Source organism: Scheffersomyces stipitis, chromosome 5 (genome assembly GCF_000209165.1).
Source record: "Scheffersomyces stipitis CBS 6054 chromosome 5, complete sequence".
Lineage (NCBI taxonomy): Eukaryota > Fungi > Ascomycota > Pichiomycetes > Serinales > Debaryomycetaceae > Scheffersomyces > Scheffersomyces stipitis.
In genome coordinates, this window is record NC_009045.1 from 887704 (window position 1) to 911968 (window position 24265).

At 43.0% G+C, this 24265-nt stretch overlaps 9 protein-coding genes across 9 annotated transcripts; 4 read left to right on the forward strand and 5 right to left on the reverse strand. All coding sequences in view use genetic code 12, as the record gives it.

Moving 5' to 3' along the window:
- Positions 1-691: 691 nt before the first annotated feature.
- Positions 692-1489, forward strand: PICST_32185 (predicted protein; the record flags this gene model as incomplete). Its single annotated transcript, XM_001384801.1, has 1 exon — positions 692-1489. One exon carries the CDS (start codon positions 692-694, stop codon positions 1487-1489), a length of 798 nt encoding a protein of 265 aa, XP_001384838.2.
- Positions 1490-1761: 272 nt separating this feature from the next.
- On the forward strand, positions 1762-2341 carry YNK1 (nucleoside diphosphate kinase). The gene has a single exon (XM_001384802.1). The coding sequence runs from the start codon at positions 1773-1775 to the stop codon at positions 2229-2231; it is 459 nt and encodes a 152-aa protein (XP_001384839.1). The 5' UTR covers positions 1762-1772; the 3' UTR covers positions 2232-2341.
- A 992-nt stretch (positions 2342-3333) lies between these two features.
- SPT8 (transcription factor, probable member of histone acetyltransferase SAGA complex) lies at positions 3334-5400 on the forward strand (the record flags this gene model as incomplete). Its single annotated transcript, XM_001384803.1, has 2 exons — positions 3334-3664; positions 3743-5400. The coding sequence occupies 2 exons, from the start codon at positions 3334-3336 to the stop codon at positions 5398-5400; spliced, it is 1989 nt and encodes a 662-aa protein (XP_001384840.2).
- Positions 5401-5578: 178 nt separating this feature from the next.
- On the reverse strand, positions 5579-7798 carry PICST_46346 (predicted protein; the record flags this gene model as incomplete). Its single annotated transcript, XM_001385143.1, has 2 exons — positions 5579-7493; positions 7644-7798. The coding sequence occupies 2 exons, from the start codon at positions 7796-7798 to the stop codon at positions 5579-5581; spliced, it is 2070 nt and encodes a 689-aa protein (XP_001385180.2).
- Positions 7799-9057: 1259 nt separating this feature from the next.
- On the forward strand, positions 9058-10260 carry TML1 (Trimethyllysine dioxygenase (Epsilon-trimethyllysine 2-oxoglutarate dioxygenase) (TML-alpha-ketoglutarate dioxygenase) (TML hydroxylase) (TML dioxygenase) (TMLD); the record flags this gene model as incomplete). The annotated part of the gene is made up of 1 exon (XM_001384804.1): positions 9058-10260. The coding sequence occupies one exon, from the start codon at positions 9058-9060 to the stop codon at positions 10258-10260; it is 1203 nt and encodes a 400-aa protein (XP_001384841.1).
- A 495-nt stretch (positions 10261-10755) lies between these two features.
- On the reverse strand, positions 10756-11781 carry XYL1 (NAD(P)H-dependent D-xylose reductase (XR)). The gene has a single exon (XM_001385144.1). It carries the CDS (start codon positions 11764-11766, stop codon positions 10810-10812), a length of 957 nt encoding a protein of 318 aa, XP_001385181.1. The 5' UTR covers positions 11767-11781; the 3' UTR covers positions 10756-10809.
- A 2045-nt stretch (positions 11782-13826) lies between these two features.
- On the reverse strand, positions 13827-15961 carry MIG1 (transcription factor involved in glucose repression). The gene has a single exon (XM_001385145.1). The coding sequence runs from the start codon at positions 15658-15660 to the stop codon at positions 13921-13923; it is 1740 nt and encodes a 579-aa protein (XP_001385182.2). The 5' UTR covers positions 15661-15961; the 3' UTR covers positions 13827-13920.
- Positions 15962-19842: 3881 nt separating this feature from the next.
- On the reverse strand, positions 19843-22128 carry STB4 (STB4; binds Sin3p in two-hybrid assay; the record flags this gene model as incomplete). The annotated part of the gene is given in 3 exon segments (XM_001385146.1): positions 19843-19922; positions 19941-21939; positions 21979-22128. 3 exon segments carry the CDS (start codon positions 22126-22128, stop codon positions 19843-19845), a joined length of 2229 nt encoding a protein of 742 aa, XP_001385183.2.
- A 904-nt stretch (positions 22129-23032) lies between these two features.
- Positions 23033-24145, reverse strand: SOR4 (sorbitol dehydrogenase; the record flags this gene model as incomplete). The annotated part of the gene is made up of 1 exon (XM_001385147.1): positions 23033-24145. The coding sequence occupies one exon, from the start codon at positions 24143-24145 to the stop codon at positions 23033-23035; it is 1113 nt and encodes a 370-aa protein (XP_001385184.2).
- Between the last annotated feature and the right edge of the window lie 120 nt (positions 24146-24265).

Sequence of the window (24265 nt, forward strand, 5' to 3'; positions counted from 1 at the left end):
TGTGAAAAGATGCTGGAGTTTTATGAATATGGCTTTTTAGAATTAATATGGTTTATTAGAATCAGTATGATATTATTGGATTTAATGTGGATTGGATTTAGTATATTGCTCTTAGTTCACCAGGAGTTCTTTGGGTGTGTTCTTTCTTTTCTACAATTTTTTAAAGCTTTTCAGGATTCAAATTGAACTATTTCCACTCTTTACAAACATTCAAAGTTATCGGGGAGATATGTCTTTGATCCAGGTCCAAATTGTAGACGACTAATTCACCGTCTTCCACATACTCCTGGTAGGAAAATTTTACGTACAGGAGGGTTGCAGAACTCGGAACATGCGTTATGGCTCCAAAGCTTCAAAGATAGGAAACTACCAAGGAGACAATACTGCTGGACTGGAAGATCCAGTTCGGTTACTTGTTGTCGTTTGCACAAGTATTTGACAGATAAATGCATAGACTATTGGTTCGGAGTTGCTTATAGTTTACTATTTGGGCAAGTATTATTTGGAATGCGAGCAACTTTGATATGTCCAAATGGCTGCAACTTGAGCATACAAAAGTCTTTCACAAAAAGAAGTATATATAAGGTCAAGATTTTATCCTGTTTAGTTCTATGTATATTATTCTCTGGAAATTAGTAAAATCTTTTAACTCCTTACTCTGATTCATTGGTTTCATTTTTATCTCCATCCAATGAACAACTCTATCAAAAGCTCCCTTACGGAAATCATTATAGCTACCGACGAAATGCACAGGCTCAGAGAAGAAAACCCAGAAGAAATGGATGAAAACTGTTCAACAATATCTACCTTAACTGATGCTACAATCATAGGTGACGAATACGAACCTTTTCTGGAACTATATGAGATGGCAACGACAAGAGCAGAGCGAGGCTCAGACTCCGACTCCTATATGGCAGATCATGAAAGTATAGAACTCATTGAGCTAGTACCTCGAGATATTGAACCTGGAGAACTTGAGCTCATTCTTGAAAATATGGATAATTCCCTAGAAGAAGATAGGTTTCTTCTAGCTGGCTTGACCCTTGAGGATATTTCAAACCTTCGTTCGGTAGACAGAAACAGAAACAGAAATGCAGTAGACGGCCCTGACGAATACGATGCTGAAGATGAGATAGATCCATTGGATACAACCACAGGCCCACATAGAATCTTCAACCCACTTTGGAACATTAGAGATATTCCCAGAAGAATGGGGAATGACATTCTTCAGGATCTAGATTCAATCAACAGAATCTACTCCGCTATCAGTCGGCGAGCAAGGGATTTTAGGTTTTCTTTTCCTCAATTGGATGACATCACACAGTATTACTTCGAGTACAATAACACTGGTCTATCTGAAGAAGAGTTGACTGAAGTCTTGACTCTCTTTCTCGCCAGGGCAAGGTATAACGTCACCACCTTAGAACAGGATAAAGAAAACCGTCCTCCTCCAATAAACAGAGATAGTGATCGTGACAGGTGGCAATAACATAACTGAAATATAAGCAACAAATATAAAATATGCAATTGTAACCGAAAGAAAAGATACAGTAACAGAGACAGAACCGGTATGGTTGGCTCAACTGATACATTTCAGATCCTTGGTAATCATTATACCCATCCATTTTTTGCACCCAGTCGTGCGCTACCACGATTTCGTCCAATGAGTGGTCTCCGTGCGGCGCACGCCTCGCCAGTATAAATATGCCACCAACCCCACGAGTGAAAAATTTTAATCTGTCAGACTTAAACATCCATAGATTAATTTAGCCATGTCCAACAACGAAAGAACCTTCATTGCCATCAAGCCAGATGGTGTCCAAAGAGGATTGATTTCCTCCATTATCGGCAGATTTGAAAACAGAGGTTTCAAGTTGGTTGGTATCAAGTTGGTCCAACCAACCGAATCTTTGTTGAGAGAACACTACGATGACTTGCAATCCAAGCCATTCTTCCCATCCTTGTTGTCCTACATGTTGTCTGGTCCAGTCTTGGCCACCGTCTGGGAAGGTAAGGACGTTGTCAAGCAAGGTAGAGCCATTCTTGGTGCTACCAACCCATTGCAATCCGCTCCAGGTACCATCAGAGGTGACTTTGCCATCGACATGGGTAGAAACGTCTGCCACGGTTCCGACTCTGTTGAATCTGCCAACAAGGAAATCGGTTTGTGGTTCAAGAAGGAAGAATTGGTTGAATACAAGCCAGCTTTGTTCTCCTGGATCTACGAGTAAGCGTGCTGGTAAATTTCTTTGCTACCTACGTTTATCAATTTCTAAATAGCTTGGCCGACTTTAACTAGTTCGCGCCATGTCACTTGATTGTAATACACATCAATTGCTATAACTTGCTTTTAATTGTAGAATCGTAGTCGGGTGGTGGTCGTTGAAATGAAAAATTTCACGTCTGCATATAACCTCTGTGATCTGTCCTGATGAGATGGGTGCAAAATAAGAAATAGATAGGAACAGAAGAGATATTGTGATGCAGAGACGAGTAATTGCTTTTGGATCTATTCTGAAAGGATGATAGCATGTCGGGCAATATGAAATAGAACACATAAAATCAAATAGATGGAAATTGGTGCTACCAAATCACAGCAACATCGTAAATCCAACATAATGTGGAAAGACTATAAAAAGTACGATTTCTGTGTTAATGGTCTGCCATTTCTTCGCTTCATTTGTCACCTATTATAGCTTCAATATTTATATATCTGAGTCCAAAGTGTTAAAGAAAATTGTTCTTTCAACAAATTTGCAATCATTTATATTAGCTATCTTGGCTCTGGCTCTTTCCAGTGAGGACACAAGAGTGCAGAATTGGAACCCAGCTGGTCAACTGAAATTATTAGCACCATTTTTAGAGATTGAGGTTTTGGTTTCCTCAGAATCCACCAAGTCTTAAAGTACAGTTTACTTCCACTATCTAGCATTATATTCTCTGATCCTCTTTGGCATTTCGTTATGCCTGAGCCCAAATCGTCATGCGCACGACCCGCAGTATCAACATCCAGTATTCTACTGCAACTGAATATTCAACTTTACTCCAAAGAGACAGCTTCTGCTCGTATACCATAGAGAAGTGGAGAGGTCAATTGGTCGGCTCGGTTGTAATATATCATAGAATTAGCTAAAAGCACAATTTTTCTCTGGGATTGAATTTTCACTTAAAATACCAAAATCAGGTTTTCAGAATATTTCACCATATTGTACATATAGAGCAGTCTGAGATCCACAAGAAACCCCAAAAATGGCATCGATAGAACAGGAAGACCTTTTTTCCGTACCTGACAATGATGAGGATATGATGGACGAGAACGACGATGGTGAAGACATGAATTCTGGAAATTATGGGGTAGATGACGATGATTTAGAGAACAATACCAACGAGAATGAAGAAGATGACGAGGAAGGAGATGGCGAAGATGACGAACCAGATGGAGACGGCGAGGACGAAGATGGCGAAGAAGGCGAAGATGCAGATGAAGATGAAGATGAAGATAATGAAGACAACGAGGAAAATGAAGATGAAGAAAACGACAATGACAATGAGGACGAAGAAGACGATGATGAAGAAGAAGATGAAGATGAAGAAATGAATGCCGAGGAAGACGATGAAGAAGACGAGGATGCAAAGTTTATGGATGCACGTGAGACCAATGATGGTAATGACGACTCACAGCCTTCCAGCGTAATGCCTGTTTCGGAGCCTGTGGTGGATGGATTAAAAGAAGACGACGGAGACGTTCTAATGGCTCAAGATGATGCAGAGAAAGAGGCTGATATAACAAGAAAAGAAGCAGGTGACAAAGCCGATGGTGACGACTCCAAAACTGAGAATGAAGAAACTCAAAAAGAGAAAAGTGAAGAATCTGAAAGTAATGAAAATGAAGAAATAGATAATCAGACATTTAGAGAAAGAGTCATTTCCAAGGCTAAAATTGCTACCCAGTTCGATATCACACCATCGGTGGCCATACCTTATACTTCACAGTGTCATTCTATGGCATTTACTGAGGGGCCCAAGTGGATATTGACTGGTGGAGAAGACGGGTTTATCAGAAAATACGATTTCATAGCGTCGATTCAGGGGAAGTCACCCTTAACTATGGCACAAAAACACAATCTCGTCGATTCACTCACTAAGGCTGGAGTTATATGTTCTTATTGGGAGAACGAGCAGCCATGGACTCGGAAAGAACTCATGAAATCCAACCCCAAGTTGAAAGTCAGCGATTTCAGTACTGGCTCTGTGAGTTACGAACCCAAACCAAACCCCGTATATTCTTTAGATGTAGAAAGAAACGGTTACTGGTGCTTGTCTGGGTTGTTGTCTGGAGGAATATCGTTATATACCATGCGTTACAGTGAAGGAAACATACACCACTACTTTAAACATGGAACAAGAAAAGATAATAGTAAGGGACATAGCGATGCTGTGTCTGTTCTTCGTCTCAATACTGATCAAGACAAGTTCTTGTCTGGTTCTTGGGATAAAACTATACGAGAATGGGATCTCAACAGTGGCAAATGTACAGCCAAATTTACTGGAAGCTCTGGACAGATTTCCAATGTTCAATATCGACCATTAGGCTTAACAGATTTATCCCTAGACATTGTGGAAGAGGAAACAAATGACAATAATAACGAAAATGGTAATAAAGTAAAAGCCGAAGAAGAAGATGACGTCGATTCTTTGTTTGGTGATAGTGACGAAGAGCCTGGTAAGGAAGGTGAACGTAAACAGGAAGAAAGTAAAGATTCCCTGAATTCCAAACCAACCTTCAACACAACCAAATCTACCAATAAGACATATAAAAACGACGATATCTTTATGAGTTCCAGTATTGATGGAACCGTCAACATCTGGGATGCCAGAGTATCTGCTCCAGTGTTGCGCTTAGGTGTTTCTGAAGGTGTTCCTCCGTATTGCATGTCTTCCACATGGTCCAACTGTGGAGAATACATTTATGCTGGAAGAAGAAATAGCTCAGTAGAAGAATTTTCGATCCGAATGCCTCACAAAAGAGCCAAAACTGGCCACAATAAAGATACCATGATTCCTAATGTCCTGAAGCTCTTACAGTTCCCCAAGATATCTGGACCTGTCAGTGCCATTTCCACCATGCCCAATAGCAACTTCCTTTTGTGTGGATCTTATGACAACATCAGATTGTACGACTTGACGTTGTATGATGAACTCTCAAACGCTTCTATAAACAAGAACAAGCAGGCCACGCCGTTCTTGATTGTACCAGGCCATCACGGAGGAATCCTTAGTTGTCTCCACGTAGACGACACTGGCAGGTTTATGATCAGTGCCAGTGGAAATAGGGGATGGGGCCATTCGTCGTATACTGACACAGTGTTGATCTACGAGATAGACTTCGAAGGTATATGAATGCAGGCTTGATCTTTGATACTTCGAGGTACATTAAGAATAAATAGTATATTAGAAGTGAATGGTAATCGGAAATAGTAAGAGTACAATAAATACATCGTAGATGCAACGCCAGAATCGCGCAACTAATAAGTAAAGAATAAATAGTGGCCGACGTCAAATAAAGTAATAAATAGAACTAAGAAATGAAACCAAAGATTGTATTCCGTAGACTCCCTAGTCCCACTTGACCGATGTTGATACTGGAAGTGACAATATCCGACTCCTTAACGAAGTAGCATACCTTTCCAAACGCTTCACCTACATCGTTGATCAACTCGGAGCTTATATGTGTGATTTCAGTAGCTATCATGCTGATAGGCTCGTTCTGGATAATAGTGGAGCCTATATTGTTGATTGGTGAAGGTAGAGAGAACAACTTCATATACCCGTTCGTATATGAATGGTTGCGCATCAATAGGAAGTGGATCATGAACCCTACAAAGCCTATAGTGAAGCTGATCTTGTAGATGTTGTTGAACCAGATGTGGTGGTCCTTGTTTCTATTGATCAACTTCTTGTTCTCTTTCACTTCGTCGTCATGAGACTCGCTTCTGAATATCTTCTTAAAGAGCATCGAAGAAGTATGAACGATCTTGGTGTTGATAGAAGAAGCCGAGGACCCTAAGGTTAAGGAAGATGACAACAGGTGAGGGTTGCTCGATTCAATATCTGTAACAGAAGCACACATTGAGTTGGCTAGTTCTTCCTGCTGGTCTGTGATCTTCTGTCGTACAGCCAAGTCGTGAATCGTCTGATTGGACATCTCTTCATCTTGAAGTTGCATGAGGTCATTGAGCGAGTTGTTCGTTTTGTCAACAGTTTCTAAAGGCTTCTCGTTAACTAATAAGTACAGGTAGTGGTTGTGTTTGTATACAGAATTGAAGTCGAAGGCAGAAGTGTTCATCAACACCGAGTTCTTGTTGTAGTGTTTGAACCAAACATCAAACGTCGTAGTAGCATTCGTCAAGCTGTGGAACGAATAGTCATCCACCAACTTCTTGGTTATATTCAATATCTTGATAAGGTCGTTATCTGTTAACCCCTCTAATAAGTTGGCTGGAGAAAGTAACGTGTGTACCACATCTTGGTCAACAGCCGAAAAGTCCTTCTCTTCGTCAACTGCGATGTTCAACTTGGCAAAGATATCCTCTTTGAAGAAAATCAATGCTGCCACATATATATATACATTTATCAACACTGAGTTGTAGCTCAAGCTGAAGTCCCAGAGAGTAAGTATTTGCTGGATGTTGGACAAGTCGTGCGAGTAGAACGTCAAAAGCGATGACAATGCCTGGTAGAAGCTGTAGTCATAGTACAAGCCATCAGACTGGATGTAAGAGTTACTAGTCTGCTTGATCAACTCAAAAATGGAGCTATCAGCACACTCTAAAAGAGCAGGTATGAGCCGGAGATGATTTACAGAAAGGTTGATGTCAGTAGTCATGTAATCACGTAAATGGAACACAGTTAAAGTTTCCAAGATTTTGAATGCTGCTTCCTCATTAATTGAGTAGTTGAAGTGAGAGTCCAGATCCGCATTGAGATTCGCAGACTGGGGTTCGTTGCAGACTAGAAGAACTATGCTGGCAATATCGTGGTAGCCCTGGTAGTAGTTTAGACATGGATATTTGCGTAAAATCTTGATGATCAAGTTCAACAACCGCTTCTTGAGCTCGTCGATATCCGCTTTTGAGAATATGGTGGTATACGAATCGGCAGACTGGTGCAGCATGGCTTGGATATGGTTCAAAATAGTAAACGAACGCTGAATATCGAGCTTGACCTGATCCTCGTCTTTGTGAGGTGGCAAATCATTACATTGCAATTCGTCTAGAAATAATGAGACTGCCGTAGTATTTAGTTTGGTTGAACTTCTCGTTAATGACGATTGAGAAGAACTGATACTTGACGAGCTGAGATCGATTTCTGGATTTTGATCTGAATCCAAGTCGATTCCAAGCAATAAAGGCCATATCTTGACTCTAAGGTCATTAGAGATGAGGCCGTCCGTGGATCTCAGAAACTCGAGAAATACGTCGAGCAGGGATTTACTGTCCGGAACTTTCTGAGGCCGATTATTTTCAGACACTTTTGGTTCCTCACGTATTTCTTTGTTGTCTTGATGTACTTGCTGATTTTCGGTTTCATTTTTTTCTGATAGCTTTTCACCGCTACTCGGGTTGTCGTTTTTGTATCTGGACAATGCTTCTTTCACTGCTTTGGCCTTTAGACTGCGGATATGGTCGCTTAACGGATGGTCCTCTGAGTTGTATAAAGAGCGCCCCAATTTGTCGATATCCATCGATACCCAGTCGGGGTGGTGAACAATTATGTTTTCAGACACAAGCAATGACATTATAGTACGAGACAGACACAGACGTGTTTACAGAACCCAGAGATATGGCTGGTGCAGACAAAACGTAGAGAAAGTGGGTGATAAAGACAGAAATGTTATGAGTGTGGTAACAGTAAGTGTCTCACGGTGATAGAAGTCGCAAAAGACTTGTTTCTGACGAGAAATATCGAACACTGCGATGGAGCCAGACTCTAGGGTTGTCTTGTCTGTCAACAAATACTATGTCCAAGACAGTTTGGTCAGAGAGTCGGTCAGACACTCTATGCGCAGACACGGAAAGACAGTCGGTCCTGGTGGCGCGGGTGTGGCTACGGGTAGCAGGGATGTTGAAGCAAAGGTGTTTATTCTCTGTTTCCAAGTAATTGCCGTTTGCTGTGGATTTGGAGATAAAGAAAACCCATACAAGACAATCACAGATTATAAAGGCATTCCAAGGAGAGGTAGGGGCGGGACTGCGTATAGTACTTACTGGTATGCAGGCATTTGATAAGATGGATGAGCAGAGCAGATGGTGTAGAATTGGGTAGAGAAGCAGGGAAAACAAGCGGATAGTGAGGAAGTAGCGGTATGAGTGCTGTGAAGTGGCTGGCGTCGTGACTAGGTTTGGTTTCCACGTGTTTGATACGAGTCTGTGTGGATAGAGCTGTGTCTGAGCTGAAGTTTGGAGTAGATGATCTGATTGAGTGGTATGCAGTCTATCTCTGCCATAAAGTCACAAGCCTCTACATTCTGTGTGGGAATCTGTATGAGAGTCAAGAGAAGAAGCAGACTTCATGAAGTTCTGAGGAGGTAGAATAAGTGGAAGCAATTGGGGCTTTTTGTGTTAATTGTGTGGACTTGGCCATCAGATAACCGTTTCTTGTGTAATCTGGGGTAAAAATGTAAGTTTTTCAGTAGTCTTTTGAGCGAGCCTCAATGATGAAGAAAAGAGTGATTTACTTGCTTGAAATCTAGTTCAGAGTGTCAGGTCTCTACTTTTCTCTTCTGGTGTGTCTCCGTTTGCTTTTCCTTTCCTGTTGTCTCTCTTTCCTTTAAATCAGTTGGTCCCAGACGAACTTTCCTTTTTCTCGTCGATTGCAAAGCGTCTCCTTTTTGGTGCGAAATTGAGAATGCCCCACATTTGCGCATATCTTCGGCACCGGCATGAAGTTTCAATTTACGATACGAATTTTTCACTTTTCGGTGTGCTTTTCATTTCACATACCCTTAAAATCGTCTAACTTTTGCACTTTCTTCTTGACCATCTCAATTGTAACGTGATGACCTCTCCCTCAATCACTTCAGCTACTGCCATCTCGCCAGACTCTGTCGAGATCAAATGGTCCAACGACCAATCCTCCGTCTTCCACAATATTTGGTTGAGAGACAATTGTCACTGTGAAAAGTGCTACTACCCTGCAACCAAACAGAGATTGTTGAACTCTGCTACAATTAACGCCGATATAGGAGCACGTCATATCGAAGTCAAGTTCCCCGTTCTTGAAATTGTGTGGAACCAGGAAGACCACAAGTCGTCGTATTCCTTTTCTTGGCTCTACCTTCACTCGTACCAGCCTAGGTTGGTACCCGTCGACGAAAAGCTCGCAGGAGAAAAGACTATTTTAGCCCAAAAGTTGTGGAAGGTTGCTGATATCAAGGATTCGTTGCCAGCTGTCGATTTCAACAAGATCATCGACTCAGACGAAGGCTCCGACAACGAAGATGCTATTCGCGATTGGACGCTAAAAATCTGGAAGCACGGTTTCTGTTTCATCGACAACGTTCCAGTAACTCCAGAGGACACAGAGAAGCTCTGTGAGAAGCTCTGTTACATCAGACCAACACATTACGGTGGTTTCTGGGACTTCACGAGTGATCTCTCAAAAGCAGACACTGCATATACAAACATCGACATTTCATCTCATACAGATGGAACCTATTGGTCCGACACCCCAGGATTGCAATTGTTCCACTTATTGTACCACGATGGAACAGGAGGAACGACTTCGCTTGTAGATGCATTTCAATGTGCAAAGGTCTTGAAGAAGAACCATCCGGAAAGTTTTGAACTATTAACTAGAATTCCCATTCCAGCTCATTCCGCGGGCGAGGAAAAAGTCTGTATCCAGCCTGATATTCCTCAGCCTATCTTTAAGTTGGACAATGAGGGCGAGTTGATCCAGGTTCGTTGGAACCAGAGCGACCGCTCGACCATGGACAATTGGACTAACCCAGCTGACATACCCAAATTCTATGCTGCTATCAGACATTGGGTGCAAATCATTACTGATCCCGAAAACGAAATCTTCTACCAGTTGAAGCCTGGTCAGTGTTTGATATTTGACAACTGGAGATGTTTCCACTCCAGAACAGAGTTCACGGGCAAGAGAAGAATGTGTGGTGCCTACATCAACAGAGACGACTTTGTCTCTAAATTAAAGTTGCTCAACTTGGGCAGACCAGCTGTATTGGAGTCTATTTGAACGTAGATACCATATTGTACGGTGTTCACTATATGACTGACTGTACAACTGGAGGGGTTTGATCTTACGTTGCATCGATCTGCATCTCGTTAAGGCAGACTAAAAAAATAGAAGTTTCTTACCGGTATTGTTACTGAATATGGCACTATGATTTAGATATGATGCAGAAGTAGTTTTGTATGCTATCGGAGGCTTTTATGATATGCAATGAATTGATGAGGTGAAAGATAAGATAGAGTTGTTTCAGACAATGACGTTTTTTATTTTTGGATTCAAGTTTGGCTGCGAAAAAAATCTCATTTGATTCCTTGGCAGACATGGTTTGAATTGAAAAGTTTATAGTTTTCTACAATTTAAGATATGTTTAATGATCTGTAGACTTGATGTCTACTGTACTGCTATCTTCAACGTGTATGTACATAGAGATCATTCGTACGGATAGAATCACCTTCCCATTTTAAATTTCCGAATCTGCTAGCTACAATATTCAATTTTAAATGTACAATCAATGTATATTAGGTTTTATTTCCTCTCTATAAAGCAACCTTCTTAGACGAAGATAGGAATCTTGTCCCAGTCCCATGGGTCGTTGAATCTCAAGTTGATGTCCAACTTGGCAATGTCAGCGAAATCTTGTTCGTCCAAGTCGAAGCTGTTGACGTCCTTGTTTTCCAACAATCTTGGGACAGTGTTGGACTTTGGAATGATGGCAATGCCTCTTTGGGAAGACCATCTCAACAAGACTTGAGCTGGAGACTTACCGTGCTTAGCAGCGATAGCCTTGATAGTTTCGTTCTCGAACAATGGAGAAGTGTTCAAAGCTCTACCTTGGTTCAATTCAACGAAAGATTGAGGACCGAACGAAGAGTAAGCGGTGACAGCAATACCACGGGATTGAGCGAATTCGATCAATCTTGGTTGTTGCAAGTATGGGTGGTGTTCAACTTGCAAGACAGATGGCTTGATGGTAGCACCTCTCAACAAGTCCAAGAGCAAAGCACCTGGGAAGTTAGAAACACCGATAGATCTGATCTTACCGGCCTTGACCAACTTTTCAAGAGCCTTCCAGGTCTCTAAAATTGGAACATCTTCGTAGTCGAAGTTGTCACCCTTACCACAGTAGAATCCTGGTGGGTACTTTTCTTCTAATGGAACGAACTTGAAGGTGACTGGGAAGTGGATCAAGAACAAGTCAACGTAGTCAACTTGCAAGTCAGAAAGGGTTCTGTTCAAGGCCTTTTCGACGTTGTCTGGGTGGTGGTAGTTGTTCCACAACTTGGAGGTAAGGAACAAGTCTTCACGCTTGACGATACCTTCGTCAATGGCCTTCTTGACACCGGCACCAACTAACTTTTCGTTGGCGTAATCTTCGGCACCGTCGAACAATCTGTAACCGGTCTTGATAGCACGGTAGATCTGTTCAGAACAGGTGTCGACGTCGACTTTCCAACAGCCGAAACCGACGGCTGGCATGTCGTAACCAGAGTTCAACTTAATAGAAGGCATTGTAGTATAGTTGTATAGAAAAGAATACTGGAGAAATGAAAAGAAAACTGAAAAATTCTCCGGAGAATCGCCATATTTATATACCCCAATTTTCAGACATTAATTGGCACCCCATCGGTCACCTCACCTGTTGTCGGCGGTATTGGAGCTGCCAGGTTTATTAGTCGTGTCTGGGTTTGCACATTTCGGTCACCGACACCGATATTTGTTCCAGGTTCTCGTATGTATGTGTGTCTGCAGTGTGCACCTTCTGGGGTTGAGCAAGAAGGTGCTGGAGGAACGCAGACAGAAACCGCCAACGCTGGGGTTTGTGTCTGAACACGAATAATGTAGAACCAATTAGTGTCTGTGGATCCAATTGCTTTTGGTACCATCTACGAGTTCTGGTTTGGCCAACTTTCCATTGCCTACCAGAGCCAGTTAGGCTACTATTCTGCCATCTTGCCACTTTCGCGTTTATTACTATAGTTGCTGCTAATACGAACAACTTTTATTATTCTTCTGTCACTACTACTTTAACAGTTAATTATTTTGCTACTTTGTCTGTCGCTGTAACTTCGGTAGATCTTCTGTGTCAGCACTCTATACTGGTGTCTGTCTGTAATCGACCTTCACACCCAGACACTGCTTCTCTTGTACCTTTCACTCCAGACTATTCTGTTATGTGTCCGCGTCGACCTACCACAAAAAAGTGAGGAACCATTTCCCGATTCGGCAGGCACGCTATGACTTTGGCCTGTAGGGCGGACGCTAATCACGAGATGAGGATCTACCTGTCTGGCTCGGTTCAAATATAAGCAACTGGTGTCTGGGTCTATGCTAGTGGAACTGTCTGGATATAACTGTCGATGGCATTCTGTGTCTGGTCCATGCCTCTCTATGTAGCTGACACTATATTGATCCGTAAACCATCTCATTTCCTCGTTCTACTCTGTCATTAATTTCTCCGCATTGTGGGCCACCTGCAGAAGAGCGAAGAATTTCTTGCCTCCACAGAACTGTCTGTCTGAGGAATTGATCCATCTAGCTAAGTACGAGCACAGATAAGTGTGCCTAAGTATGTAAGTAGGTGGTGGATTTATGGGTGTCGATAATGACAGCATATTCAAGGATCTGTAGAAGCAGAGAAAAGTGTCTGAAAAGTCTGGGTATTCGAGTTTGACGTCAGTTCAGCGCCGTCATTTTTCATTTTCCTTTCAAATTTGTTTCGTCATTGTCTAACAATCCGTGCAGTTCTCTCAACGTTTGTGCTGCTTGCTTTTTCTCTTTCTCGTCATTACACTCAACTCGCTTCGCCGTGTGTACGTCCAATATAATAACTTTACCCCAGAGAAGGTCAATCCTCCAGTTTTTCACCACTACGATATTTTCTCCGGGTAAACCCCCCACAGGCTTAGATATTTTCCGATGCCCGCCCCTCTTTTCTTTTTTCGGCGCATTCAGCCCAGATCACTATGCAGCCGTGACAAAAATATGGTAACGTTACATGGAGCAGGTGGGGTACGTCCACCCAATTTTCGATTGCCCCACCAAATAGTCGATCGACATCAGCTGCCTGCCTAAATTTGGTCCTGGTACCCCAGTATTATCCGCTGGATAGAGGTCCAGAGTGGGGGTAAGCCTCATTATGCGGAGTAGGATCAAACCCTGCGGCAGTCGTAGCTTCGACTATTGGTTCCAGTTTCAGCTCAGTGTCTTTACCGGTACACATTCCCAATTGAGATCTGCATTACCACATCGTTGAGATAATCCGAGAATTCAACGCTGAAATCCTCAACATCGACGCCAGTGAACACTGACGAAATACGACGGATAATTGAGATTCTCCGAGCTCCAAAGGTCGCTCGTAGTCAATTGAGGCTATTCAATCGCTCTTCAGAGACTCTCGAGGTTTCTATCAGCTGTAGTTCCATTTTGCGATACTCTCTATCCATTTCTCTGCAATATCCTATCACTTTTTGTAATTCTATTTTTAATGTTGGTGTCCATCTCTAGTCCCGTCTTGTAGCTACATAACAGTACTGCTACAATAGTCTCTACCTTCATGGATGTTTCTATCTCTCTATAAATCGCGTATTATTATGAACTATTATACTAATTACCGTATCGTGCCATTATCGTCAAGTCATCTACATATCAGCCAGCTTGGCAAACTTAGCTTAGCAAGTCGGCGATTCTGGACTTCTTTCCATCTTCATCTGCTGGTGTGATAAGAGCACTAGAGCTTCCAGTTAATGGTGGAGGAAAGCTGCTCAAGTTAGTGAAGCTTAAAACAGATCTGATGGGTGGAAGTTGCGTCCCAGTCGTCGCAATACTCCTGTCTTTCTCTTCGTTCTGAATGTTTCGAGCAGCAGCAGAAATCAAGTTCATACCATTCTTTTCGGCGTCATGGTTGAAAGCTTGAGGTTGCAAGTGTGGCGATTGAGAAGGTGTCTGGAGTGGAGTATCATTTGGAGAAATGAGGAACTGGCCTTGTCCACCTTTTCTGATTGAAGAAGAGTTGTTGCTGGACATGGAACATGACGTCATAAGCAACAGAGAAGGAGTCAGTGATGGAGTCAGGGATGGAGAATTTGGTCTAGATTTCTTGTTAGAAGGACCAGAAGAATGGCCATTCTGCGAATTGAAGAATTCCAAATTCAAAGACGTAGAAGATGAAGGCTTGGGGATATGTAAATTGCTACCGCTTACGGTTCGGATATTGCTCGTTGAAGCTGTACTGCTAAGTGCTGGCTTCAATGGGGTCATTCTCTGGAAAGATGACAATGTGGTCAAATTCGTAGCAGACGAAGAAGATTTAATCTTACCACTCAAAGAACTAAGTGAAGTCAGCAGGGCATTGAACAAACGAGCGCTGTTGTTATACTTCTGTTGGTTCTGCTGGAAATACTCGTTCAAGTTGCTGAATGATGGTGCAGTGTGGTGAGCTGGTGGATGCATCGAGAACGCACTGTTGGAAGAGGTGTCTGGCGAAGTTCCCAATGATTCAGCAGCAGAGTTGGCTGTAGACATCAGACCCGAATGGCTGAAAAGTTGTCCAGAAGAAATTGAAGAAGTAGATTCCAGTTTGCTGATAGCTGGAATACGGTTAGAAGAAGAAGGAGACGTGTTCTGAGAATTGCTTATAGTGGGAAGCCTTATTGCGTCAGACAGCACTGTTCTATCTAAAATCACCGGCCTTGCAGTTCTGTTACCGTGAGAGATGTTGGTAGGAGATGAAGGTAACGAGAATACAGCAGATCCTTCTTGTTTGTAATGATGCTGAGGCTGAGGATGTTGTTGAATCTGTTGCTGTTGAGAATGAATTTGTTGGTTTTGAAGTTGCTGAGAAATCTGTTGATTTTGAGCTTGTTGTACTTGTTGGTTCTGAATAGAGCTATATGTTGAATTCATATTCGGTAACGATCCTGTCAGAACACTACTTTGCACTTGTGGAGGCATCTGCTGTGGAATAAAGTACACAGGATATGGCTGATGGTAGACAGCATTGCCGTTTCTATCTATGGAAAATGGGATAGCTGCTGAAACTTGTTGGAAAACAGGCTGTACCTGAAGAGGAATACCGTCACCAGTGATCTGACCGTTGCTATTGATCACGTTTGTGGGACTGGCGAGGTTTCCATTACTGACGATCGGCCCATTTTTGTTCTTTCTCTTTCTGGAAGAAGGGTTGTTGTGGATTCTTAAGTGTCTCGTCAACTCATCGCTTCTGGAAAATCTCTTGGTACAGCCGGGAAATGTGCAGCCGTGTGGCTTTTCGCCGGTGTGAGTTCTGATGTGTCTGGTCTGATGTTCAAGACGATGGAACGCTTTGTCACAGAAAGTGCATTTGTATGGTCTGTCTTCTTTTGACTTCTTTTCCTTGTGGATGGTTTCAACTGCTGGTTCACTCATATTGATAGTATGAAGGTGTGGGTTGCGAAGCTTAGGTTGAAAAATCGAAAAATTAAAGATATGAGCGTGAAAAGACTCGAATTTATATGGAGAAGATGATGTATTAGTTGATTATATTGAACTAGTTGTATAGGTTGAAAATCTGCTGTGTTTATTCTTGGTAGAATCTGTTTCTTACTAGTCTGATATGCTATCGGTTTCGCGGTTTTGGCGTATGTTAACTTCAATTAGTGTATGTTATACGCTGAAACTCTTTTATCGTCAAAGTGGTCTAAACTAGCTCTTTATTTCACCAAATTTACTGTGGCGGGAGGAAAGTAGAAATCCAAAAAAAACGTATTTTACCATTAATGCCTACTTTATCCAAGAATATATATGAAGCCCCCGGCAGTTACGACATTTTCAATTATTTTTCTGTTTCATAGAAAATGTCGCGCTGCAAAATATTATTTTCTCGTACATCTCGCACCGTCGGTGCAACATCCATCGCCAACCCCGTGGAAAAAGAAAAGCAGGTAAACAGCAAACGCACCTCATGCATCAATGCAGGCCAGGTCACACTCCATCCTGCGAAAAGTTTTTCCGGTTTCCTCAGCTATAGCGATGAAATAATCCGACACTCCCACTATACCCGCATTCCATCGCGCTTTGGCCCCATCTTACCTGGCAATTTAATATTGTGACCATTGTTGAACACGAGACTTTTCACGACTTTGTTGGCAGAACTACCTACTGTGCCTCAGTTTCCGATGATCTGATAATTCTCTGCTCTAATATGAAACCTAGTCTCGTGATATCATGTTGCTTGCTTTCTCCTATTCTCTTCTACATTTCAGTTCTGCGGCTTCAAGTGAAGACATGGCGGAGAGAGACATGGCGGAGAAGAAGAAAATATACCGCAGTTGATGAGGCTCGTCGACTTATTCAAGTGGGGAGACATGGTTTAGCAAGACTAAAATGTAGTTGCGTTTGCGATTGCAAGAACTTGCAAGTCCGAAAAAGTGTTCCATTTTCTGTTCATTCTTACCTATACGCAGTTCGGCCAATGTTACCTCATCGTACACTTTGTGATCCTGTTGCTTAGTTATTCTACTTGGTTCAGACGGTTTCTGAATTCCAAGCCTGGCTGGTAGCCACTGGTCGGTGGTCGCTTTCGTCAATTACGGTCGGTGTTAACTATTATTCGTTAACAAAGGGTTGAGGTCACTTCGCTCCTTCCCCGCGACCGTTTATTTTGACCCAATCTTGAGGTGCTCCCCCAGTTTTATGGAACCTCTGTTGGTTTAGTGTTACAACTGTGTCTCCTCCAATCTGTAAAATTTTTACTGTGCATATATGCGCTGGTCTGATTCGATTTCCTTCTGTGCCAGACCGAATCTTCAGAACCAGTCGTTCCGTTCAGGCATACCTGCAAGGGAGAAGATCCCAGTGCTGCCGAGAGAGCCCGAATAGGACGGTGAGCTTGGATAACTAGCAAAGTGGTGTGCACACCAGATCCAACTGGGCTCCACGGGAAGTCTATCCTGGTTTCTGGGCTCATGCTGAGACGTTACGGTCCGGGGTTATGCCGATGGGGACAAATCTGGAAAGACGCAAGACCAAGAGAAAGCAGTTTCAGAGCTACAGACCGGTTGTATTCGGGTAGGTGGCGCCCATGGGGTAGCCAGATTCAATTAAAGTCAGATTCATTTAGTTGGTGTCTAGATTTGGACAAAACTATCATGTGCAAATACACAATTTACTGATAAAAGAGCTAAGATAGCAAAATGTCTCCTCGGGCGATAGGAACTTGGTCCCTTCACCGAGGTGATCTTCAACATGGTTCCAATAAGTCATCAATGGACACCCAGGCCTCTCGCACCCTAACCACATGTGGTAATTTAGTTTGTTCACCTTCCTGAGAAATACGAGAAATTGATAGTCCCATCCATTGCTGAAGAAACGGCGACATTAATCGTACCGTACAACGAAAATGGCTCCAACAAGGCTCATATTCGCCCAGGGCGGACGATCTCCTTTTCGCGGTTGCAGCTTCTTTCCTTCTAGGAGCATATTGCCGGAGACATGATAACGCATAGAGATAAAGCCATTAATACTTCCATCCAGCAGTTCCGCCCCGCCCCCACACCTGAATAATTTTGCCCCACTGCTAAACGTGCTGGAAAAATTTGAATTTGCTCTAGTGGCCAAACACGACCAGGTCGTTTGGTGTTTGTCAAGTCCAGGCCCGGACCCCGCCGTCTGCTTCCGAACGGTAATGTCTTTCTTGGGGTGCATCTTGCCTATTGAAAAAAAAATTACTGTGGAGTTATTATTGCGAAAATCGTTCCAAATGGGAATAATGTCCCGAGATGACTAGCTCGGCTCATTGATTTCTGGCGCTGCCTGGACTTTCTTCCTCCTACAATGTCGTTGGAGAATTCCCCAGAGTAGCCTTGCTTCACCTTCCACCAAGCTATCGGTTGAATACCTTAAGCTATTTTCTGGTGAAACATTTTTTCGTATAATTTTTTTTGAATGTACCAGCCCTGCTCGACGTTTTTGTCTTTTAGGAAAATTTGAAGAATCTCGAAACTTCCCCTGCCAACTACAAATAAATATATTTTGAAGAAGTTCAGATCTCCAGAACAGGAATGTTTCCCTACTTCTGTTAATCGGATAGTTGCGGCGATGACAGCTGTAGATTGTTCTACCGAAATAAATCCCCTTTTCCATGCCAGCATCTCTGACCCTTTTGCTTATTTCGGAAATGCAACCACGAGCCTACATAGATAAGCTGTGTAGCATTCCCAGAATAGGAGAGAAGCCCGGGAAAAACCAACCCCCATCTTTCCCCCAACTGGTCTAAAGCTGGCAGCATGGACCCCAACTCGCTGGAATTGGAAAGCCTTGCGACATTCTCTCCACATCTGTGCCAAACGTAAACCAAGGTGGACCCGTCCGGGGTAACTGGTGTTACATTGTTTGTTTTCAGTTCGCTGTAATTGCCCCGAATCTGCCAGATTTAGACGTTTATCGACGGTTATGTCTTCCATTCCATCCCCTCTGGATTGTTCTCCACCACGGTTTGCATAATGTATTGTGGCATTCCAGGTTACGCACTTTTGTACACCGTTCGGAAAAACTCCATGCAACTGCACTCACCACTAAGGACAACTTTACAGGTTGGATGTGTCCAGATGTATAAGCACGGCCAGATGTTCTCTGTAAGCGGTGAACCTTATTTCAACTCAAGCGGTGGTGATATTTTCGAATTGTGCTGGTGAGGAATATTCTTGAACTGAAGTAGAAATGTGGAGCAATGGAATGGAGACATTTTCTCCGTACAGTTGGATGGGTTTCCTATTGCAAATAGGGGAATGTCCCAACATTTCCGGCTCGTTACTTCGCTTACTTCATTTTCTACGATTTCTACGATTCTACGATTCTACGATTTTTACGTTTTCTTGAATTTCTTCCACAGTACATGAACATTTGTAGATATTGGTAGACAACTGCGAGTCTCACGTCTCCATTGTAGCGACGTATGTAAAGAGATGTACGTAGTCGTGTTCCCCCACGTCCTCCACAGATGGTGTTTCATTTATAGCATCATTTATAGCTACAAACTCCTTCTGTGCCATGGCTTTCTGTACCCCATCCTCTGACCCCAGTAAATGAACCATGCTTCTGCAACCCATACAGAAGCAATAAATATTTTCTAGGGTTCTACGGTTATTCTCCATAATTTTTGAATCTGCCTTGCACCTTCCTGTCATCCTGGAGCATGCTCCGATTAGGAAGTGGGCCCTTGAAGGAAAGTCCGAATTGTCACCACTTTGATTATGTCGACTGACGATTCCGAATCCAGAAAGTCTTCCGCAGTAGAGAACAATGTCGTGGAATACGGTAGGTATTTTTTTACCTATCCCCTATCTCTTGTTTGGGTGCAAATTAGTATGAATTATTCAGCAGGCGGAACGAGTTCCTGTTTCGTGCAAGTCTCCCACTTGCAAAGCCAGTTTGTTAGAGCCCTCCCCCTCGGTACGGCTTCACCTGCAACGAAACCAGCATGAAGGCTGTTGCTTTAAGGGCTGCATTGCATTTATTGTTAAAACGGCACATGCAATTCGGAGTTATTGGGATTATTACCTTTTTGCTACCGTAACTGTTCCGTTATTATTAAGATAATTATTTACTCTATTAGAGATCGTAGTTGAAGTCCAACCACTGATCGAACCATTGCAAGTTGCTCAAGAGGTTGTCGACTTCGCCAGGCTCAACTTTAGGAACGGGTCCACCGGAATAGGTAGGATCGCCACGACTAAAGTCCATGGAAGCAGTCGAGCTTGGAGTGATGCTATCTCCCGCCATTGGCGCTGGATTCGCAGCCATTTCTTGAGGCTCGTCAGCTCTATGAAGTTGTTTTTCCAAGAGTTCATTGAACTCGTCCTTGCTTTTTTCTGGTAGAGATTGTCCTTCTCCTTGTTCGTTACTCATTCCCAATTGCAGGAACATTTGCTTGTTGACATCTGAGGAACCATGGTCTGTTCCAATTGTGTTCAAGGCTCTAATGTCTTCTTCTAAACGTAAAGTCAATATCCTGTTGGCCATCTTGAGAGCCCATACACACTCTTTGACCATCTTGAATCGCTCCTTCATGACAAGCTTGCCATGTTCATTGCGCACAGAAGCCTTCTTCAAAATGGTAAGCAATTTGATAGTATCTTTCAAAATTGTTCGGCACTGTTCGACAAAAATACCACTGTTGATCAACGCGATGGAGTTGACACCAACATTGAACAAAAGCAATAGAACCAAGTACCAGGGCGTATACAAGAGGCCCGCCTTATTGGTTTTGTCGAGGACTTCAATTATTCCACGCGATGCATCGATCACCATCTCGAGCTTCAAACCATTGCTGGTAATTCTTCTACCTATATAATTGAATAGCACCTTTCCGTGAATACATAATACAAGATCGTAGTAATGCAACTTGACCTGAGCCTTGACCATGGAACTGATAGCTCTGGTTGAGTTACCATCTTCGTCTGCTGCATCTAGGGCCGCTCCCTTGTTGAATAGCAAGTCGTTGCGGAATCCTACCGAGTTGAACCAGTCGTGGAGAATAACCAACTCCTTATTTATCTGTTGATACTTGATAAGGGAAGGATGGTCGTTTACACAGGTGTGCACGAAGTTTGATATTCTTGCAATCTGGAGTAAAGCGAACGCAGGAATGGTGATCCAGTCATCCCGCTGGGTTTCCTTTTCGAAGTCGAAATCAGGAAACTCGCGAGCTACATCCTCATCTCTGAGAGCACAGTATCTACCTGTTTGCAAGCCAAACAACCGGTCAAATGTATAGACACACCAGAAAATTCTTTTGGCCTTCAATCGTTCATAGGGTGTAGAAACTGCTAGTTTAGGATTGTCTTGCCCCAATCCCATAGCTCTGGTCATAGTGATAGCCTGACCAAGCGCATGGTGAGCTGAAGTCTGACGGTGTGTAATTCTTAAGTACAACGTGATCAACAACCAACTCTGGATCAACTCAAAAGATTCCCATTCGAAAGCTAAGATTGACACAACTTTATATGCGTACTTGAAGAGTTGCTCTTCGATCTTGAGCATTTCCAAGGAGGGACCTTTCGGTTTCTGAACTTCAAGAAACCGAATAGATAAAGCATACACCAAGAACAACTTGGCACTGAATAAACGTGTCTGGTTGGTTTTGGAGTCTCTGTCGTTTACGTTTTTGTTCAATGTCAACTGTTCACGAAGCAACTTGTCGTATGCAATGACTTGTTCTCTGAACACTGTCTCGTGCAAAATCGCAAACAACGGGTTGATTTCCTGGAAGAAGAAGTCGATATACTTTTCAGAATCTACGCTGATGTCCGGCAACTTGGGCAACTCCTCAGAGCTGACATAATGGCACCCCGACATGTTCCAGCCAAAGTACTGGGTTCTGGGTAACGTGACCAACTGCTTCAGTTCTTCGGATAGGTTGGAGTACATCGATTTACAGAGTTCGATTAGAAGAAGGTTCTGGTGACGTCTCAGCCATCTCCATTTACTACTTGGAGCGATGAGCACCAGTTCAAGTTCAACATTTTCGGGCTCTTCAATCTGTGGATCCTTGAATGTCTTCATGGTGTTGTTGGAAAGCAAGTTCTCTAAGTACTGTACTCTGTTTTCTAAGTGCGAGATGTAGTCTCTGTCGTTGGCACGGTTCACTACTGGCAAACCAAACGGTTCTACCATCAACTTTTGTTTCTTGTACTGTGGAAAGAGAAGCTGTTCACGGGGATTGGACAGAGTAGTCAGGCCGCCGACGCCACCCCCCGTTGAGAAGTTTGTCAGATAGGTACATTCCTTCTTGTGTTTGACACACGTTCCGCATGGATGGGTTCCTGAACACTTGATCTTTTGAGTTCTACATCGATCGCATGCCTTGGACACTCTCATACGTCCTTTGGAACCCATGCTTAGATGGCTCTGGTAGTCCGGCTGTATTGGAGAATTCATCATGGGATGTTGAAGATTGAAGATTCCAACTTGAGGGGGATACTCTCCATGTTGACCAGCACCACCGTCTCTGTGAATAGATGAGGACCGAATTGCGGGCTGCACTGCAAAAGAGCCAAATCCACCATTTGGATTGGAAGGAGAATTAATATTACCCATCGGACTATTTATTATGCCTGTACCAACATTTCCAGTATTTCCAGTGTTAGCAATGTTACTAGTACCTATGGGTGCATTTCCTTCTCTTTGAATCCCGTGTGAGCTGGGTGAAATTGAGCCTGTTCCACTGCCTCCAAGACTGCTTGAGTTGCTGATGCTATTCTGTGCATTTATTGGAGGAAGATTTAGTGACGAAGACGGCGAGTTGCGGACATTTGATTCTGTCGAATTAGCCAGAAGAAAACTACCTCCTTCCGATTTGACCGTCTTCAGACGCAACGTGAACGAATTCATGCCTCTGGGTTTCTTTCCCATATTTACTGGTGGAGATGAGTTTGATCTATTGGGCTTATCCGATGCGGTCCGACATCTGTATCTCTTTTGTATGGCAGGTTTGCATACAGAAATGAGCTAATATGGAGAGCCGGGGAATGGAAAGATAGAATGCCGGCGACAGAGACGACAGTTCAGAGATGCTAGAACTGGAAGAGATGGCTACGTTTCTATGAGTATACACTATATTTATATATAACGAATCCTGATAGTGTAGAGCTAATTATTCTTACAGTACAATTTTTGTAATGTCAATTTTTTTTTGAGTCGCACGAGCTGCAACGGCTGCAACTTTTTGGTTCTGAACTTTCGAAGTTTATATCCTTTCTGCTGGTAGGTTGAATTCGGTAATTTCATTCGCTATCACCTACTACTTCGTCAAGTCAAACACGACCTTGTTCACCTTATGCTTGTCAAACAACTCAAATGCCTCTTTAGCCCCATCGAGTCCAGTTGTGTAGTCTATAAAACTAGCAAAGTCTGCCTTCATAGATTCGAACACTTCTAAGGCTTCAGGGAACAAAGACCAGCAGTGACATCTTCCAAAGGAGATATTGATGTTCTTTAAGTAGCAATCGAGGCCGTTGAACGGAAGAGGCTCGTGACCCATTCCCAACGAGGAAATGAACCCGTTACGACGAACAGAGTCGTAGGCTGTCTTCACAGCTGAAGATGCTCCCACTACTTCCAATACTGCATCAAATCCCACATTACCAGTCTCGTTTCTGATAAATTCTTCAAGCAGAGTCTTGTCAGTCTCGAAATTGATCGCCTTGTATGCTCCTAGCCTCTTTGCCTCTTCCAATCTCGAAGGAACACTGTCCACGCACACCACTTTCGTAAATCCGAAGTGCTTCAACACTCTCAAAGCACACAATCCAACGGGACCTACCCCCAATTGCAAGATGGTCACGTCCTTAAACTCCTGCGCTTCAATACCCACTGCTGGCTTTGTGCTCAAGAAATCGCGGATCTTTTTAACACCGTAATACCCAGTGATAAAGATATCAGCCATGAGTACATACACAGAATCATCAATGCCGTCGTTGTTCTGTGGCTTTTTTACCAATGTAGATTTGGCAAACGGAACCCTTACATACTCAGATTGTCCACCATTTAATCCAACCTTACCAAATGTATTGGTTACATCGCATTGACCGGAGTATCCATGCTTACAATACCAGCATTGTCCACATTGAATCGTGAATGTGCTAAGAACATCTTCGCCAATAGTAAAGACCGAATCGGATATGTCTGCTCCACGAGCTACAACTTCTCCTACAAACTCATGGCCAATAATAGTTCCAATTGGACCCTTGATATGGCCTCTGTAGCTGTGCAAATCAGTACCGCATAATCCAGAGAACTTCACCTTTAAGATCACATCCGATGGCTCTTCGATAACTGGAGTTGGCCTGGTCTCTGTGCGGATGTCCCCTGGCCCATGGAACACAATTGCCTTCATTGTTTCTGGAATACTCATTGCCAATTGAATGTTTTTGAGGATGTTTTGTAAGTTAATTTGGATTTTTCATTTTATCAAGATCTCCAGATTTTCCACTTTTATATGGGGTAAAGCGGATATTCATTCCATCACGTGAGG